Below are 18,680 nucleotides of genomic sequence, written 5' to 3'. Positions count from 1 at the left end.
CTGAAACCTTGAGGGTCAAACGTGCCAATAGAGAAACAGCACTTTAGTGACATCACAAAGCCCACACCCTCCCCCTCATTATCATAACACAACAGGTGTGGGCATGAGGAGGAGGAGGGACTAGGACAGGTGGGTGGTGCTAAGGTGGTGGAGGAGGTGCTAAGGTGAGAACCAGGTATACTTAATGCACTGGTGGGTGTGTCTACATAAAAACAACATTTTAACACTTACTGTACACTTTTTTTTGTTGAAAAAAATCCTTACATAATAATAATACCTTATGATCAGGTTTTAGGGTTGAAAAATATCATGGCACTCCATCTTTAAGTGAAACTACTGTTAACAATTATATTGTTAAATATATACTTTTTTTTCAATACAAAATGACAAAAATCCATAATTATAGATTATTTTGTATTCTTCTAAATTGATCTGGGATGTAAGGTGAGAAAACTGAGAATGAGGATGAAAAAAGTGGATCTGTAAGAATTCTACCGTGTACTTTCTTAGTTTTTCTGCAGTTACTATGAACGCCAGAGACTGGGTTACATACAGTACACATATATAAGCACATATAAGACATCTAGCCCTAAGCGGCAGCATCATGCCTGCCCTCCTGCTGTGTGTGGGCTGTGTCTATAGGAACCAGCTACAGTTGGTGTAACCTTTCTCACCGCCGGTGGCTCCACACAATGCCCTTGGGACACAGCAGGCACTGAAAGAACAGGAGAAAGAGAAGAGAAGAAAGATAGAGGAGAGGAGGAAGAGGAGATGGGAATGAGAGTGCTGCCGGTCAATTAACCTCAACCCCCCACCCCTGGAGCTTTGTGGGCGGTCTGACACAGTCGGTTTTATAGAGTGTAATAGATAGATGGACGGACGGACAGACAGACAATTTTGATGAATGTATACAGTACATGAATATACAGTATATACTGTAGATGGAGGGATGGGTAATTGGATATTGAGAAAGTAGAGGGAGAGAAATGAGTTGGTGTAAAACAACTGAAAGACTAGAGAAATAAAGCTTGTGTGTGTGTCTTTCATATTTTGAATTGAATTTGTATTGTCGTATGTGTTTTACACCAGTACAGAAACAGGGAAAGATAATTACAGCGAGAACAAAGTGTGTGTGTGTGTGTGTGTGTGTGTGTGTGTGTGTGTGTGTGTGTGTGTGTGTGTGTGTGTGTGTGTGTGTGTGTGTGTGTGTGTGTGTGTGTGTGTGTGTGTGTGTGTGTGTGTGTGTGTGTGCGCGTTAGTAGCAGCATGTAAGTGTTTTGAAAAAACAAATACACTCAAAGCTGTAGGGACATGCGCACACTCTGTGCTTGTGTGTGTGTGTGTGTGTCTGTGCGCTTAGAAACATGTGTTTCTAAGTTTAAGATTCACATGCCCAGAGGTAGTTCTCCTAAAAATGAGTTAGATATGGCGTGCGCCTGCAATCGGCGATATGGACATTTTCCATTACTCTGTGCTGATCACAACGCCAAAGAAAAGTGTGGAGCCAAATATGGTTTTAATGAGCTTTGAAACACAACAGAGGAAAGTTTGTCAGTCTGCACTGTTTGTCTGACGCTGCTAGCAGGGGTAGCTATAGTGCCATGCTGTGTTGGGTTCTGTCGTGTCGAGTTGTATTGTGTTGCTGTTCTGTGGTGTGGTGTGTTGCACTGTGCAGTGCTGTGCCATGCCTTGATTAGTGCATCAGTGCACAAGGGAATGTTATAGTATATAGTACTGTATATACAGTACAGTGTGTATGTGTGTGTGTGTGTGTGTGTGTGTGTGTGTGTGTGTGTGTGTGTGTGTGTGTGTGTGTGTGTGCGTGTGCGTGTATGTATGTGTGTTTACGATGGATGTTCTTGCTCTGTCAGTATGTCTGTGATCGTGTGTTCGTTGAGGTGTTTTTATCTGCATACTTCCGGTTCACTGATCATCAGGAGCTAGTGGCTGCGAGTGATGCCAACACGCGACAAATGCAGTACTGCACGTATGTGGATCTGTGTGTGCGAGTGTGTGTGTGTGTGTGTGTGTGTGTGTGTGTGTGTGCGCTCACATTGTGGTGTTAATTAGCCACTGCCTTCATTGGGGGCCTATTGAGCCGTATATAAATAGCCTGCGCGCATGCACACACACACACACACACACACACAGACACGCACAGACACACACACACACACACACACACACACACACACACACACACACACACACACACACACACACACACACACACACACACACACACACACACACACACACACACACACACACACACACACACACACACACCGTTGCCCTGAGTGCAACGGTGACAGGTCAGGAGCTAACCTAGCATCCACTGGGGCCAGCAGGGCACGGAGCAGCGGAAGGAAGCATGCAGGGCAGAGTGGCCGTGCCTCTGTAGCTCTCCCGCTGCACTCGTGCACACTCATCACTGTGAGAACGCACCGCACTGACAGCACAAGGTCAGAGAGAGAAAATGAGAGAGGGAGAGGCAGTGAGAAAGCGACAGACATCCAGATAGACAGACAGACAGAGCGAGAGATCAGAGTTCAAAATATATAATTTCGATAAAGACGCAGAGTGTGAGACGGTATATCGTTGCCATGCAAAAGTATTGAAAATAGCCGATCTACAAGCTCAAACGCGCCTTGTTTTGAGCTGTTTTGAGACCTGAAAAATAACAGTTTTGGACATAGGAGGTTCCCACTGGACAGCAACGATATACAACTTCGAGAGAGAGAGAGAGAGGCAGAGCATGAGACAGTTCAAGTTTATTCAGCCTGTAGAGAAATCCACTACAATGAAATCCTGTACTCACGGCTCTGTTGAACAGCCAAGTTTGTGTGTGTGTGGGAGAGAAGATGGGCTCCATATGAGTTTAAAGAGTCAAGAGAGTCAAATAGAGTTGAACTCTGACCTTTCCCTCTCCTCGAACCTACACCATAGATTCCCGGGTGTCAATCGAGAGCGTACGAATGTAACCAAATGGTTCCACTTGGTTACAGTTGTATGCTCTCAGTTACAAATGGATACTGTACATTTTACTGTGGGTTTGACCGTGTACCAGATTCTTGGCAGCTGGAACAAATGGAGACAGTGCAAGTTCTTTGTTTTATTGTGTTTGTTCATGGGCTCATTATTTGGCGTGGCCCGCTTGTTAACAGATGATAAATACACTGATATGAAAGAGAAAATGAACTAGGTTATACAGTGGAGGGAAGTGTGCTTGTTTCACTATTTGCAGCAGTCTTTCATAAGCCGAATCTATTTGAGCTACCAGATACATTCACAGTAGCCGGGAGTTTGCCTTGGTGACGTAAACCCTATATACTTCTTTGACCGGAGTCCCCCAGGGGTCTATGCTGGGCCCTGTCCTTTTTCCCTCTACACCACACCTCTTCGTGAAGAACACCCGATCTACAAGCTCACAATGTGAAAACCAACAGACATATTCAAATAAGGAAATGATAATATAAATACATATAGAGCCCATATAGAGATTGGCAACAATACACTGTACACAATTTAACATACAATATATTATACAATATCATGTAATTATAGAAATGAGGACCCCAAAAAATTGACAATACACTAAGATTTTATTGATAATATAACATTAATATAAACAAATGTATGTAAGGTTTTAAACTAGTAACTTAAAGTATACTACGTCAGTTCCATTGATCCAAGCCGGAATACAATCGATTGATTGATCATTAAAATAAACTTGCTCTGAAAATGCTTCCTTCTGACCACTTAAGTGTGTAAAGTGGTCAGATGGGTGGGCCATGAACACTTTTGAGATTTTCAAGTGGGCAATGATCCAGAAAAGGTTGAGATTGAGAAGCACTGCTCTAAACATCTCAGCATGTAGCATTACCACACTGTCTGAAATAACCCCATGGACCCACAATTAGCCATAGCCTCTGGCTACAGCCCCTCCTAATGTGAAATAAATGACTTTCAATAACAACAAAATTAGCTGTTCTGCAAGCTCACGGCTTGTAGAACAGCTATTTTTGTTATTTTGGTGGGAAAATGGCAATAATTTGGCATTTTTTTCTCTTCTTTTTTTCTTTTTATCCTCTCCTTTTCAATTGGCCTCCCTGGTGCCCCCTGGAGGCCACGGCCTCCACTTTGAAAACCTGTGAATTAGACAGTTGTATGGGGAGGCACATAAAGCGGTGGTTTTCAAACCTTTTCATATCAAGGGCTATTATTTATTCGGCATTTGAGCCACAGACCACCATTTAATGAGATTTTGCCTCTCGGACCCAAGACTTTGAATATTTTGTTATCGTTGGATACGATTTTGTCCACAATTCCATGCTGTATTGATGTGGTACCATAGGAGAGATAATAACAGGCAAACATTGATCAAAATAACAATTCTTTAATTAATTAAATGCAGATGTTTAACAATAATTTAACTCTTGAGAGTGTAAAATTTATTCATTTTACACTCTCAAGAGTTAAAGATCTATAGAGCGTGCCAAAAATCCTGAAGGGGGCGTCAACAAGTGTCTTTTGGTAGCTGCGGACATCTTTGAGGGGTAAAAACCAGGTTGACTTAACATTGCCCAATGCCACGCCCAATGCCTCGCCCCCGCAGGCTGATTTGCCCCTTCTGCTGGTGACGACACGTTGGCACGCTTAATAAGGGTCCATTTGGTTACCAACTTTCCATCATTTAGCTGGGGACCACCTGGAACACCTTCAAGGACCACTGGTGGTCCCCGGACCACTGGTTGAGAACCACTGAATCAGGCAGTTGTACGGGGAGGCACATAAAAGGACACGGCCGGGATTTGATTAAAAGTCAGCTTGGGGGCACATGTGGATCCAGAACACCACTATCATGACCACGCATGGGGAAATACAGATCCACTCCTCCTGCACATGTATCCACCATATGGCAGACAACCAGGCGGACAACCAGGCCAGACAGACAGCCTCCAATCTGATTAACTCCAAAAATGACAATCTCTCTCTCCAATTTCACCTCGTCTTATCTTCTCTGGCCCGGGCTGGCTCTTCTATCGTTTACACTGGTCTGGAACAGGTGTTTGGCCCACAGTCAGACACGGCGGAATCAGATCCATTTTTATCTGTAATCAGCTGCAGCGCCCCTGGCCGCGGGCCGGCGATGGGAGAGATCAGAGCCACGATGACAAGAATTATCAGCCTGGCCACGCCTGACCAGCAGAGTGTGACATGGAGTAGAGAGCGAGGGAGAGGAGGGGAGGGGGGGGTGCGAGAGTGGTACGGATGAAGGGGAGAGGGAGAGTTTTAGAAGGGATGAAAGGATGGTAGAAGATATGGACGGGGAGATGATACTGTGATACAGCATGGGTGAAAGAAGAAATTGTGTCAGGGAGGGTGAAAGACGAGTTAGACTCTAACTCAAATAACCCTCCTCTCCTCTCTCTAACTGTTAGAGAGAGGAGAGGAGGGTTATTTGAGAGGCGAACTGGGGGGGTGGGGGGGAGGTGGGGGATATACTGATTTATACTTGGTTGCACATTGTATGGTGTACCGAAAATAGCCAATATTATGTGACACGGTTGTGAGCTTGTACATCTGCAGTTTTCGGTCTGAAACACCGTGTGCAACTGAGCATAAATCAATTCTAATGATGAAAAGAAAAAGAGATATGGAGAGGCAGAGAACAAGAGAAGGGTGGTAGAGTAGAACAATGGATGACAATAAGTGAGAGTGGGTGAGACGGAGAGAGGAGAGGAAGGGGGGTGTAAGAAAGATGTGAGGGCCACAGGGTCTCCCAGAGAAGGCTGAAGAAAAATCTGGAGCTGATGGGTGGTGCTTGGAGTGGAAGCCAGGGGGTTTTGTATTGAGGGGCTGTGGGTTAAATTTGGGTGGGAATTAAATGCCAATCACCATGTGAGAGTAAAATCGATTGGCATTGACTTGAATCCTGTGACTTCTGCTCACATAGTGAGTTAGCTGCTGATTGTTGATAATCGCACGCAAATGTGTGGGTGAGTGTTTTGTGCTTTGAGGCGTGAAAAACCGACGACAGACGCCAAATGTTGGATGGATGTTGGAATTAAGCAGAGAGCAGAGTTTTTTTTTGGTGTGGAGGTGGAGGCAGAGGAGGCTTTGGTTTGGTTGGTGCATGAAAAAACGAATGCTTGGGTTGCATGCCACGGTACAGCACACAAGCAACAATCATACAAGACGGGCGCACGCACAAGTGTTATACATTTATCTCCCTAATAGAGTCATTATATCTTCTCCTCACATGCACACATGATATGTACACCCACACACACAGACATACACACACAAACACACACACACACACACACACACACACACACACACACACACACACACACACACACACACACACACACACACACACACACACACACACACACACATACACATACTGTACACACACACACATACATACATACATACATACATACATACATACATACATACATACATACATACATACATACATACATACATACATACATACATACATACATACATACATACATACATACATACAAGCATGCACACTCAACGGACAGACAAACACATGCTGATAACACACACTGTACAAATCTACAGTACACATACCGTAGTGATATGCTGCTGTAGGAGGTATATGGGAGGTAATGCCCTTTAACATGGGTTGGTGGAAAGAGTGTTTTCTTTGTTAGAAAAATGAAGCAGACCAAGAATTGTGTTTGTTTCTTCATAGTCTGCTCTCTCCAAAAAGGATTATAATTATCTGTTCTTTATCTCCAGTGATTCACGGTATAACCTGTTAAACATAGTTCCTCGGCTGATCACTTGTTTTGTTTACTACTTAGATCATTCCTGGATGATAAATAGCCACTTCTTCAGAGCAAGGACTCATTCTATCTTTCCACATAGGGAACTTAATGTTAGTTTGGAAGCAAAAAGGAGGTTGGCTATAACGCACGCGCATGTGCGTGTGTGGAGTCATCACCACTGAATTAATATACATATGTGTGTGTCAGTGTGTGATAGTAGTGAATTTTGTGAAATTGTGAAATGTCTGTCATTAGACATATGACCTGGGCACCAATTTGTTACTCCTGAGAACTTGTAACTCACAAGATCAAACGCTGTGTGCAAAATTGCAAATGCATTTCACGCGTGCGTGTGTGTGTGCGTGCGTGCGGTTGTGAGTGTGTGTGTGCGTGTTAGCCTATTATGCCCATTATGACCTCCTGGGGCAGTGCACCTGTAACAAACCTTCATTAGCTCCACTCTCTCATTAAAAATAGATTAAATTTGGGGGTGTCAAGAGTTCATCTGAGAGGTGCAGTGAAGGTGTTGTGTGTATGGTTCAACCTTGAAGCTTTGAATAGACTGAGCAGACACAGATCTGAATAAGTGAATAGGGATTGAATAAGAGGAAGCTCAATTCTAAGCGGACCTATGCACTGCTGCATGTTTGAGGTGGCTTTGGAGTATGTGGAGAAGTGCAGATCATTGTCTTCTATCCCCAAAGCCTTCTGCTGTTTTGAAGGAAACCGGTAATTTACTTTATCTTCACGATTTCAATGTTGGTGCGCTCTGAGGCTGAACAAAGAACCCTATGAAGAGATCATCCCTTCAATATTATATTCATATATTATATTCATATATTCAAAACCAGATTAAGAGGATTGTTGCCCAAACTTTAAAACTTTTGATACTCAGATTTCTTGTATATAAAATCATAGATACCTTTATTGGTCCCAGGGGGGGGATTTCAATCGCCCAGAGGCAGCACAGCAGTTAGAGTTGCAAAGTTTCAGATACAGAGTAAGGAAAGTATACAGCAATACAAAGGTAAGCAAAAACAATAGGAAGCACCATCAATAAAGAACAACACTATACAAAAGTATACACCTATAAACTATCCTGTACTATGCAGGATAGTTGTATAGGTGATTGAATATTGATTGATTGAAGACTTTATTAGCAGTTTGCAAAGACAAGCACAGGGAAGTACAGTTCAATACAAGGTCTGTTAAGAGGATTTTAAACCCCAAGAAAGCACTTGGGCTTGTTTCCATTGGGGTCCTTTGTACTCTTGTGTACTGCTGTGCACAAACACAAAACGGTGTTGAGCAAAATGTATGAAGCTATTTCTTTGAGCAAATTTGCTGTCTTTGGCTGAAACAAGCATGCTACAAAACAAAGAGCCAGAATAGCACCAGCTGTAGAGACCATATGCGACATACTGTACCCATTCTTTAAACAGCTACATGTCATGTTAGGGAGTAATCCGATGTGTGAATACTGTAGAAACTGAGTTGTATAGTTTGGCTTAGTTTATAGGGAGATAATGGCACTCAACTCAACTCAGCATTGGATAATTTAGGTGGTGGAGGTGTTGGTAGAAAAAGTGTAGGTGGAGTGATGACATGTTGTTTCTGTGAATAATAGGAACAGGAAATACACCAGCCAGGCTCCAAATAAACTTAACTAATAAATAATACTATTAATTCATTTATTTGGTTATCACCTTTATTTAAAAAAAATATTATATTATTCCTAATTTATGCTCCTTCGTGTGACAAAGTATGAATTGAGCATAGTCTGTCGACATCAATAATATTCCAGTGACAGTCTATTTCACATCAAAACATCTATTTTGCATGCATAGATCTATTCCTTTGCAATTGGTAGACACATCACTTGAAGAAACCAACAATTTCTTTGTGAATATTTACCATTTAGACCTCCTAATAAAGATTCCTCCCTACAAAACTACCTGGGAAAACACAGCATGTGGAATATATTTGGAGAAAAGAATGACACATTCCATTTAGAACCATGTGATGTGTATCTCTCTTTGGAACCTCCTGCTGGCCCGTAGGATGGAAAGCCACCAGAGAATTCTCCTTTTTTTTCTTACTGTCTGTCTCAGTAGAAACAAAACAAAAACACTCAGGGGAGTTGGCTGCCCCACTGTCCTCTTTAGAAAAACAACTCTCTCTCTCTGCCTGACACAACGACAACAACAACAAAGTTCTAAACGTAAACCCCTTCCTTTTCTGACCCTTTTGTTTTCGTGTAGTTTTTTCGTCCTTCTAGCGTGTGTGTGCACCATGACTGTCCGTGTGTGACCACAAAATCACTCTTGTCTTGACTCCACACAGCGTGAACGTACTTTCATTAACCCTTTGTGCAGAGGTGAAACAGCAGCCTTTGCGTTTGTTTTGTACCTACGTGCGAGTCTCTGTTTGTATACACATCTGTGTGTGCGTGAGTGTTTGAGTAAACTGTGCTACCAGAGCCATAAAGAGAGCCAAGGGTGATAGAGGGATGGAATCAGGGTGCAGGGGAAAGCAGGAAGGAAGGAAGTGGGCTGACTGCTTCTGTGTTTACTTTGCTCACATGAGGAGGGGAGGGGAAGTGAGGGAGGGTCTGGGAGTGTTAATGGCTATGGGAGTGTGTCATACAGACAACTGTAACACCCCCCAACCCTTGTTGTCTGCTGACCCCAACGCCCCACTGACCTCTGTAGAGGATCAGGCCGGGTCAAAGGTCAGACAATGCCCGGAAGGAAGGATAGACTAGATAGGATCGGGTCTGTGGATCTCTCTCTCTCTCTCTCTCTCTCTCTCTCTCTCTCTCTCTCTCTCTCTCTCTCTCTCTCTCTCTCTCTCTCTCTCTCCTCTCTCTCTCTCTCTCTCTCTCTCTCTCGTGTGTATATGTCAGCAGATCAGGAAGTCAGGAAATGATTGTCAGGAAAGGGGCGGTGTGACAAAGAAGGGCATTAAGAGGACAGCAGTAGATGGAGTGGAAGGGAGAGAGGGAGAGAGAGAGAGAGAGAGAGAGAGAGAGAGAGAGAGAGAGAGAGAGAGAGAGAGAGAGAGAGAGAGAGAGAGCTGGCGAGGGAAGGAGACAGTGGTGTGAGAATTCTGGATTGTGTCTCCTCTATATTCCTCCTCTCTCTCTTTCGACAACCACATATTCACAAGAAACATCTTTGTCTTCTCCTCAGGGACTGGGCTCAACTCCAGATGCACAAAAATACACACACGCGTGTGCACACACACACACACACACACACACACACACACACACACACACACACACACACACACACACACACACACACACACACACACACACACACATGCATAATACCGGCGCAGAAAAACACGTTCAGGTGTCTGGCACATAATTAAAACACAGAGATCGAGACACAAATCCCATACAAATTGCATCAAACGTGCACCCACGGACGCCTCCACACACCTGTAAATTCACACATGTCAAATAAACATGCACACACAAAAATCCACCCACACACCCGCTAACACAAAGTGACGCACACCATCCAGGCACTATAATCAGAAAATGTGCCCTATTTCTCTGTCTGTGTGTGTTAATGCGCTGCCCATTGTAGGAAGGCTGTGATGTTATTAGACTGGCCTGTCCCGTCTCATTAGCTAAACACCATCAGCACACGGCCAGAGAAAACAACACTAATCGTTAAAAGGTGATTTGATATGCCCTGGCCTGCAGGCATACAAGAGACCCTACCAGTAGAATAAAAGACAGGAAAGGAAAGGGGGCATTGGAGGAGAAGAGATGGAAGCATAGATTGATATCTGGTATGAGAGAGATTTGAGAGAAAGGGTATAAAGGAAGAATTAGTAGCAAGAGAGAAATAATGAGAGAGGGAGTTTAAAAATTACCAGTGGTGGAAGAGGTACTCAGACATTTTGCTTAAGTAAAGTAGCAATACCATAGTACGAAAATACTAAATACTAAAAAGTACTAAAATGTTTGAAAATAGCAGATCTACAAGCTCGCAACGCGTCACATCGCGTTGTGAGCTTGTAGATTGGCTATTTTCAAATAGCCTATGTATAAAATAGGGCTGAAGTGGTTATTGTATGTTTTAAAATATAATAATTTATATCTGCACAGTAACAAGTAACTACATTTTTCAAATAATTGTAGTGGAGTAAAAGTACAATATTTGCCTCTGAGATGTAGTGGAGTAGAAGTAACAGTATTGAAAATTGGAAATACTCAAGTAAAGTAAAAATACCTCAGAATTTACAGTACTTGAGTAAATGTACTAAGTTACTAACTCAGAATATTACTATAAAGAAAAGAGATGGGGGTGTGAGAAGAAGATCAGAACAGACACTGTCCCCTTCTCCTCCATCCTCTGTGTTTCTCCGTCTCTGCTCCTTTTTCTTCCTCTCCCACTACCCTTTGCTTCTCCCCCTCCTCCTCCTCCCCCCTTCTCTCTCCACACACCCTGCCACCCTGTCTCTCTTCTCCTCTTCCTCCTCCAGCGTTGATATGCTGCCTCTCCACTTAATCCTGCTTTCCCACTCCACTGCTACACCTCAGGGCAAAGAGCAGAGAGACTGAGAGAGAGATGGAGAAAAAGAAAAAGAGTGGTGATGGAAAGAAAAATACGTTTTTTCTTTGCGTCTGTCTGGCTGTCTGTCTGTCACCCTGTCTCTCTGTTATGTTTCTCTCTCATTCTCTACATATTGCCTTATCAATCTCCCTCTCCCTCTCTTTCCATCTCTCTCTCCATCTCAGCCCCTGGTTCCTTCCATTTGCATTCTCTCTCTCACTCTCCCTCGCTCTCCCTTCCCTCTCTCGCTCTCTCTCTCTCTCTCTCTCTCTCTCTCTCTCTCTCTCTCTCTCTCTCTCTCTCTAGTCCCCTTCTCTGCATCTCCCTCGCTCCCTCTCTCCCCATGCGTTCAATCTGTGTTTGGTTCAGTCAGCATTGACCAGCAGGCCCCTCTCATCGATCCAATAAAGCCTGCGAGTCAGGAGCCTCGAAGCTTTGAGCCGTGGAAAGCCTTCACCCAGACCCAACATTTAAGCTCGCTCATTTAACAGCTTGCGGCTTGCAATGATCTGGGAGCCATGTTGTTTTTCTTTTTTCTTCTTTCATCTTTTCCCTAGCTGTATGTAGTACTTGTTTATTTATTTACCCTCGATTATTTTGGGAGATTTGTTCTTCTGTGGGGCAGCCTTGCCAGGCCCCCTTGGGGTAAATAAAGGGGGCCTCCCTTTATGTTAAATGGACTGCATTTATATAGCGCTTTTTCAAGTTTTCTAGTCTTTTCCACCACTCAAATGTGCTTCATAATGTACCTCAAAACGAGGTGCGAATAGGGAGAGATACTACCGATGAAGCTGGAGGTATTTTGTAAATAGAAATACTATTTGAAAGTCAATGTGTTCTTTCCAATCAGCATCTATCATCAGAGTAGCAATCTCACAGCGAGGAAGCAAGTGTGTGTGTGTGTGTGTGCGTGTGCGTGTGCGTGTGCGTGTGTGTGTGTGTGTGTGTGTGTGTGTGCGTGCGTGTGCGTGTGCGTGTGCGTGTGTGTGTGTTTGACAGAGAGAGAGAGAGAGAGAGAGAGAGAGAGTGTGTACTGTGTGTAAGTGAGTGTCAGTGCATATAACCAAGTGAAGAGATTGACTGTGCGTGCATGCATGCAAGAGTTTTCGTGTGTGTGTGCGTGCGCGTGCGTGCACTGCATTGACACATCACCTGCAATATTGCCAGGCTTCTATCATCCTGTGGTCTGGTCCTGTCATACCCACCATAACTGTTTTATTGACAAGTTCATTTAACCATAAGGCATTTGTATTACTGTAGGTAGGCACAATCACCGCTGACTGTCCTTGCCTTGACATTCATTTTCCCTGTTGAGATTGATGTCAGTGGCTATTAGCTTTGATCCCTCAGTCTCGCCCGATTTAATAACCGTCACTGAACCTGCATACTAGAGTACTCTGAAGTTGTTTTGAGGAGCTTTTGTGATGTCACTAGAGAGGAGCTCTCAGCACTCACAAACACATACAAGCATGCGCGCAGCAGCGCACACACACACACACACACACACACACACACACACACACACACACACACACACACACACACACACACACATATTTTCTTAATATATCTTTAAACTCTTCTTCTGTTTTTTTGATAGGTTGTGCGTTGGAGGTTGTGCGCTCTCTCTCAGCCCCTTGGACCATCTTACTGACCATCTTACTGGTTCCTCGGGCCTTCACTCAACGCCACTCGAGGCCTCTCGGCGAATGGGAGGTGTGGGAGCCATGGGTGGGACAAAGGTCCTGCTGCTGGTGCTTGTGATTGGCTGGGAGCGCTCACTGTGTCTAAACTGGAACCCTGTCCCGCGCAAGACCGTCCGTTACCATGGTGAGTGGACAAGCCTAAAAATATTCACAAATCTGTTCAATATGAGATTTTTTTTTCTTTTTTCCAAGATGTATTTGTAGGGTCAAAGTAACTACTAGGATTGTGTTTTATTTACGTGACTACAAAGATGAAACGGAAGTGGAAGGGAGGCCAGACATCTGCTGTAGTTTCTTCGCATTTTCAGCGCTTCTGTTGTACAGAATGTCTGGCAGAAGCATTTGATAATTGAGTGAGCCAACAGCCAACTGTCTGTCTCAAGAGACTAATATTCATGTCACATATTTACATCAATATGCTGGTCAAAATATCAACATAAAGGCAAATTTGTCACACAGGCATGTCGCTCAACAAAAGTGGTATTTTCAACTAAAAACACCTTTTAGGTCAAATTTAAAAAATTAAGCCAATCATTTGTTATATAATTTGTTATATATATTCTTACTTATTATTACCTATTCCTTTTGATAATTTGGCCTTGCTTCCCTTGTGTCCTGGGGAGCATGCTGACTACCTTGGACAGTATAGTATAATCTGTATGAGTGTGGCTCCTCATAATGACTCAATGAGTTCACGGATCAGGACTTTAAAGAACGATGTTATGGGGATGGCATCGTGCTGTGCACTTGATAAGCATTTTTAATATAAGGAGTTTTGGAAATGCGACACATTGTCCCACGATTGTACGGTATATGTGCTTAATTTGATCCGATTTTGACAGCAAGAGGAAAATCTACTGGCTATAGAAACTCTGCTGTAGGTAAAGGAGGTTGTGTGTGTGTGTGTGTGTGTGTGTGTGTGTGTGTGTGTGTGTGTGTGTGTGTGTGTGTGTGTGTGTGCGTGTGCGTGCGAGTGCACGTGTGTGTGTGTGTGTGTGTGTGTGTTCTTGTATGTGTGTGTATGTATGTATGTACAGGCATGTATATACTCTGTCTATTTGATTGGTTTGTCTTTACGGCCGCATCGTGGGAGCTGTGTATTGTTTCTCTTCTCTTGAGGAGTACCTTTGTGTCTGAGCCGGGCTTCATGTCATCAGGACTTTAAGAATACCAATTGTTGTGTGGCAATGTGTGCTGACAAAAAACACCTTTTGTATGTACGGGAAGCGTTTCCTTTCTCTCCCGGGGATTAAGGGAATATTATAGACAGGATCATGAAAGGAGAGATGCGGCTTTTTTTCTTTCTTTCTTCCTTTGAAAAAAGGTTCATCTTCTCACCTTGGGGTATGTGTCACCGCTCTCTTATTTCATCCCTTTATCTTTCCCTATCTTTTATGCTCCCCTCTCTCGCCCCATCAGCTTCTCTCTTCTCTAGCTGGCTTTGTGTTCTTGCTCAACTAGTGAATGAACCCAAGCATACTCTCTCTGTCTCGCTCTCTCGCTCTCTCTCGCTCTCTGTCTCTCTCTTGCTCCCTGGCAGGGATTTTGCAGAGAGCTCCGATTTCTCACAAGCTCCAGGAGAGCAGAGGGTATTTGAGACCCCCACCCTCTCTCTTCCTCTCTATCCCTTGCTTCTAATGGTAGCTCACACCTTCCCAGTGGTAATTGTAAATTGTATTGTCGATTGTCTTCTCCTTGTATCTCTCTCTACCCCTCTCTGTATCTCTCTCCCCTCCTTCTTGTGGCTTAGCTTATTTTATTTTCTCACTCTCTCACTCCCTGTCTCTCCTCTCTCTCTATCTTCATCTCTCCAATGATGGTTTCGCCCCAGTGGTGGACAAAGTATATACTCAAGTAAATACTCAAGTATTCAGAAGTACAAATTACAAAGTATATTTTCTTTTTAATATCAACGCATTGACGTATTGGAATTTAGAAGATGTCCAAATTAATGTTTAATATCCTTTTTTCAACAAATAGTGAAAGTAGCAGATCTACAAGCTCATAACGTGTTGTGAGCTTGCAGATCGGCTATTTTCAAATAGCCTAGGTATAAAATAGGGCTTAAGTGGTTAATATATGTTTCATAAAATCATAATTTATATCTGAAAAGTACTAGTAACTCAAGTTTTCTAATCATTGTAGTGGAGTAAAAGTACAATATTTGCCTCTGAGATGTAGTGGAGTAGAAGTAAAAGTGTTGGAAATTGGAAATACTCAAGTAAAGGACAAATACCTCAAAATTGTACTTAAGTACAGTACTTAAGTAAATGAACTTAGTTACTTTACACCACTGTCTATCATGTATACCTCTCTCCTTCTGTGACCATCCCTCCGCCTCTCTCTCCCTTTCTCTCCGCAGAGTAGTGCTGATTGGTGTGGTTTGGACAATGTGGGGATATAATGGAAAAGTATTGACAGGCATTCAATAGATATGGTTGAGACTTGCCAAGTTGCCATGTCATTTGCACACGCATGCACGCACACCACAAACACCACCAAACACATGAAAACTGCAGCGCGCACATCACACACACACACACACACACACACACACACACACACACACACACACACACACACACACACACACACACACACACACACACACACACACAATATCCAATGCCAGGCTCCACCACACAGATAGGCTGATAAACAGTGGCTCACACTCACAGAAATGAAATGGAGAGAAAGGAAGGAGAGGTGGAAGGATGGGATGGACTGATGATGGACAGAGATGGATTGATGAAAAGACAGGAGGAAGAGAGGGATGTGACAAGGGAGAGGGGGAAAAAGTTGAATGAGGGGGAAGCGAGGGAGGGGAAATAGGAGTCAGAGAGAGAAAGTGACAGAGTTTGAAGGGAGAGAAAGGGAGAGTTGACGATGATGGCAAGAGACAGAGGAAGGGAGACAGAAAGAGTCGGAAAGGAGAGGAAAATAAAGAAAGTGTGAGGGAAGTGAGGGAGAAAGGCATGAAAGAGAGAATGGAAAAAGAGAGTGCTAGATAGAAGGGGAGAAAAGAGACAGGCAGAGAGACAGAGTGGCAAACATAGAAGAAGAAGAGAAAACAGAGGGATGTAAACAGAGGGAAATAGGTGAAGAGAAGGAAGGACAGGGAGAGAGACCAGTTGCTTAGTGCTTACTGCCTTAAAAGGACAGAAACTAGGTTGAGGCAAGAGAGAGAGAGAGAGAGAGAGAGAGGGGGGGCAGACAGAGGAACAACAGAAAGACAAAAAAGTCACACTCCAACACACACACACACACACACAGAAATACATATACACACACACGCAGAAATACATATACACTCCAACATGCACACAGCAATACGCCGTCGCTGTGTTCATGTTATTTTGTGTCATGTTGAGTTGTCTGACCACATTGTGTGTGTGTGTGTGTGTGTGTGTGTGTGTGTGTGTGTGTGTGTGTGTGTGTGTGTGTGTGTGTGTGTGTCTGTGTGTCTGTGCGTGCGTGCGTGCGTGCGTGCGTGCGTGCGTGCGTGCGTGCGTGCGTTCAGTGTATAATGCTTAAGTGCCATTTTTGTAGGCTGGTAATCTGTAGGGTTTGTTTCTCCCAGTGGGCTGGTTGTGTGTGGGGGATAGAGATGGATGAATAGATAATATTTAGGCCCTCCCTCCCCCCACTCCCTCTCCACCCCTACAATTATGCGGGGCTTAAAGTCATCTAGGTCACACAGGAAGAACACACACACACACACACACACACACACACACACACACACACACACACACACACTATTTGTCGCTCTTTATCTCCTCTCTCTCCCACTCTTTCTCTTTTGTCCTTTCTTTATTTCTCCCTCTCTCCATATATATATGAATTAATTAATTTTTATGTTTGTGTCTTGTCATAAGACCCATCCCTTACGGGATTATAAAAACACCAATAAACAATATCACATTCACTTCTTTCACATTCACAGTTTCCAAGAAGAAAATGTTTGGTTATACCCCAAAAACGTAAATTAATATATCACATTTATTTTTTCTTTGTCCGTTTGTCCCATGCTTTCTCTTAAGTATTCTGTGCGAAGTCGAATATCTTATTTTGAAAAATCCATGTCTCTCTGCGTCACTTAACCATATCAAATCTAGGTTTTTACACCTATTGAATAATGTTTGCCGCAGCTCATGATATAAGGGGCAGTAGAACATAAAATGGAACTCATTTTCAATATATATCTCCGTGTCTCTCGGATTGACATTAACAGATGTCTTATTGACATGTCCCGTGGAGAAAAACAAATCCTGCTCGTCCCTCTCTTTCAGTGCTCAGTGACTTTAATGATGTGGCTGGTAAATAGAATCAGTGTTGCCAAAGCTGCTTGTCAGACATTAAATATTCAGCAAAAGTGTTGCTTCAGCACACGCACTGTTCATCAATCTGCTTTTATTGACTGGCACTACTCTCTTTTCTCCCAGACTCTCCATCTCCCTCCGTCTTCCCCATATCCCACTCACTTCCAATGCTTTTCGAACACTTCATGTTTTGCACCCTGCTTTTGTAATACTCCTTTTTTATGAAAAGCAACTGGTAGTTTGCTGATGTAAAGGGAACTGGACAGTGCACTCCCCTTTCATATTCTTAGAGATAAACAATTGGAACATAGAGAGACAGCATAGTTGAGACACCAACAGGTTTTGATCACAGGGCTGCATGTGATTTACCGAGTTACTCGCCTAACATTTATCAATTCATAGAGTAGATAGATTAATTAAAAAAGAACGTGTTCAGTGAACCAGAATAATTTAAGACTGGTGCTTAAATTCGCATTTACACGGTAATATTTTTGATCATTTGACATCAGTTTAATGTGATGTAGCCTTTAAATTCAGGAAAATATGACACTTATGTCACACACATCATAATATTGTTATCCAAAATACCAAACGATATCTACTAGTGTCAATAATATTGATACATTGCACATACAACACACTTCAATCCATGTAGCATTTAGAAAAATAATACTATTGAAAATACACTGATATCTGATTGGGATATACTGTCAGGTGGTTACCAGCATGTATCCTGTTGTTCACGCTGATGATCCCATAGCCGTGAAGAATGGTCCCGCTGTTTATATTCCATAACCCAGAGGAATGCCACTGGCTAGGTTGTTGTCAGCTATAGAACAGCTGATTGGGAAATAAAGGATCATTTTAGGAATTTATCCTATTTACAAGGGGGTAATCCTGCTTAGATGCTTATTTGAATAGTGTCTGTAGATAATACAAGATGTTTAAAGCTTGTATTCAAATAGTAAAACGGTCTGCATTTCAATAGTGCCTTCATCCATCCAAAGTGCTTTATAACGTGTGTTACAGTCACCCATTCTACACATTCATACTGTACACCGATGGTGTGCTCACATTGGGAGCAGTTAGGCGTTCAGTGTCTTGCTCAAGGACATTTCGGCACAAGCCACAAGACACACCTTATACTGTACCATATAATTTGTTTTAGTTTTCATATCATTTGTTGTACTAGTCGATCAGCGGGAGAGAGGGGGGACGGAGGAGGAGAGAGAGAGAGGGAGAGACGGAAAGAGAGGGAGACCT

General features: G+C 43.1%; 1 protein-coding gene across 2 annotated transcripts in view; it reads left to right on the top strand.

Moving 5' to 3' along the window:
* Nucleotides 1-12,993: 12,993 nt before the first annotated feature.
* The window catches only part of sema4c (sema domain, immunoglobulin domain (Ig), transmembrane domain (TM) and short cytoplasmic domain, (semaphorin) 4C), a 50,132-nt gene continuing 44,445 nt past the window's right edge, over nucleotides 12,994-18,680 (top strand). For both annotated transcript variants that reach the window (XR_013933400.1, XM_080432336.1), the window contains exon 1: nucleotides 12,994-13,219. Coding sequence is in view for 1 of the 2 variants with exons in the window: in XM_080432336.1 (XP_080288462.1) it covers nucleotides 13,099-13,219 (121 nt within the window). In the remaining variant the exon portion in view is untranslated. The remainder of the gene's footprint in view (nucleotides 13,220-18,680) is intronic.

The sequence above is a fragment of the Gymnoscopelus braueri genome (genome assembly GCF_963280865.1).
Source record: "Gymnoscopelus braueri genome assembly, chromosome: 7".
NCBI classification, from domain to species: Eukaryota; Metazoa; Chordata; class Actinopteri; order Myctophiformes; family Myctophidae; genus Gymnoscopelus; species Gymnoscopelus braueri.
Note: the sequence above shows the minus strand (reverse complement) of the source record. Positions and strands in the feature narration are given on the sequence as shown.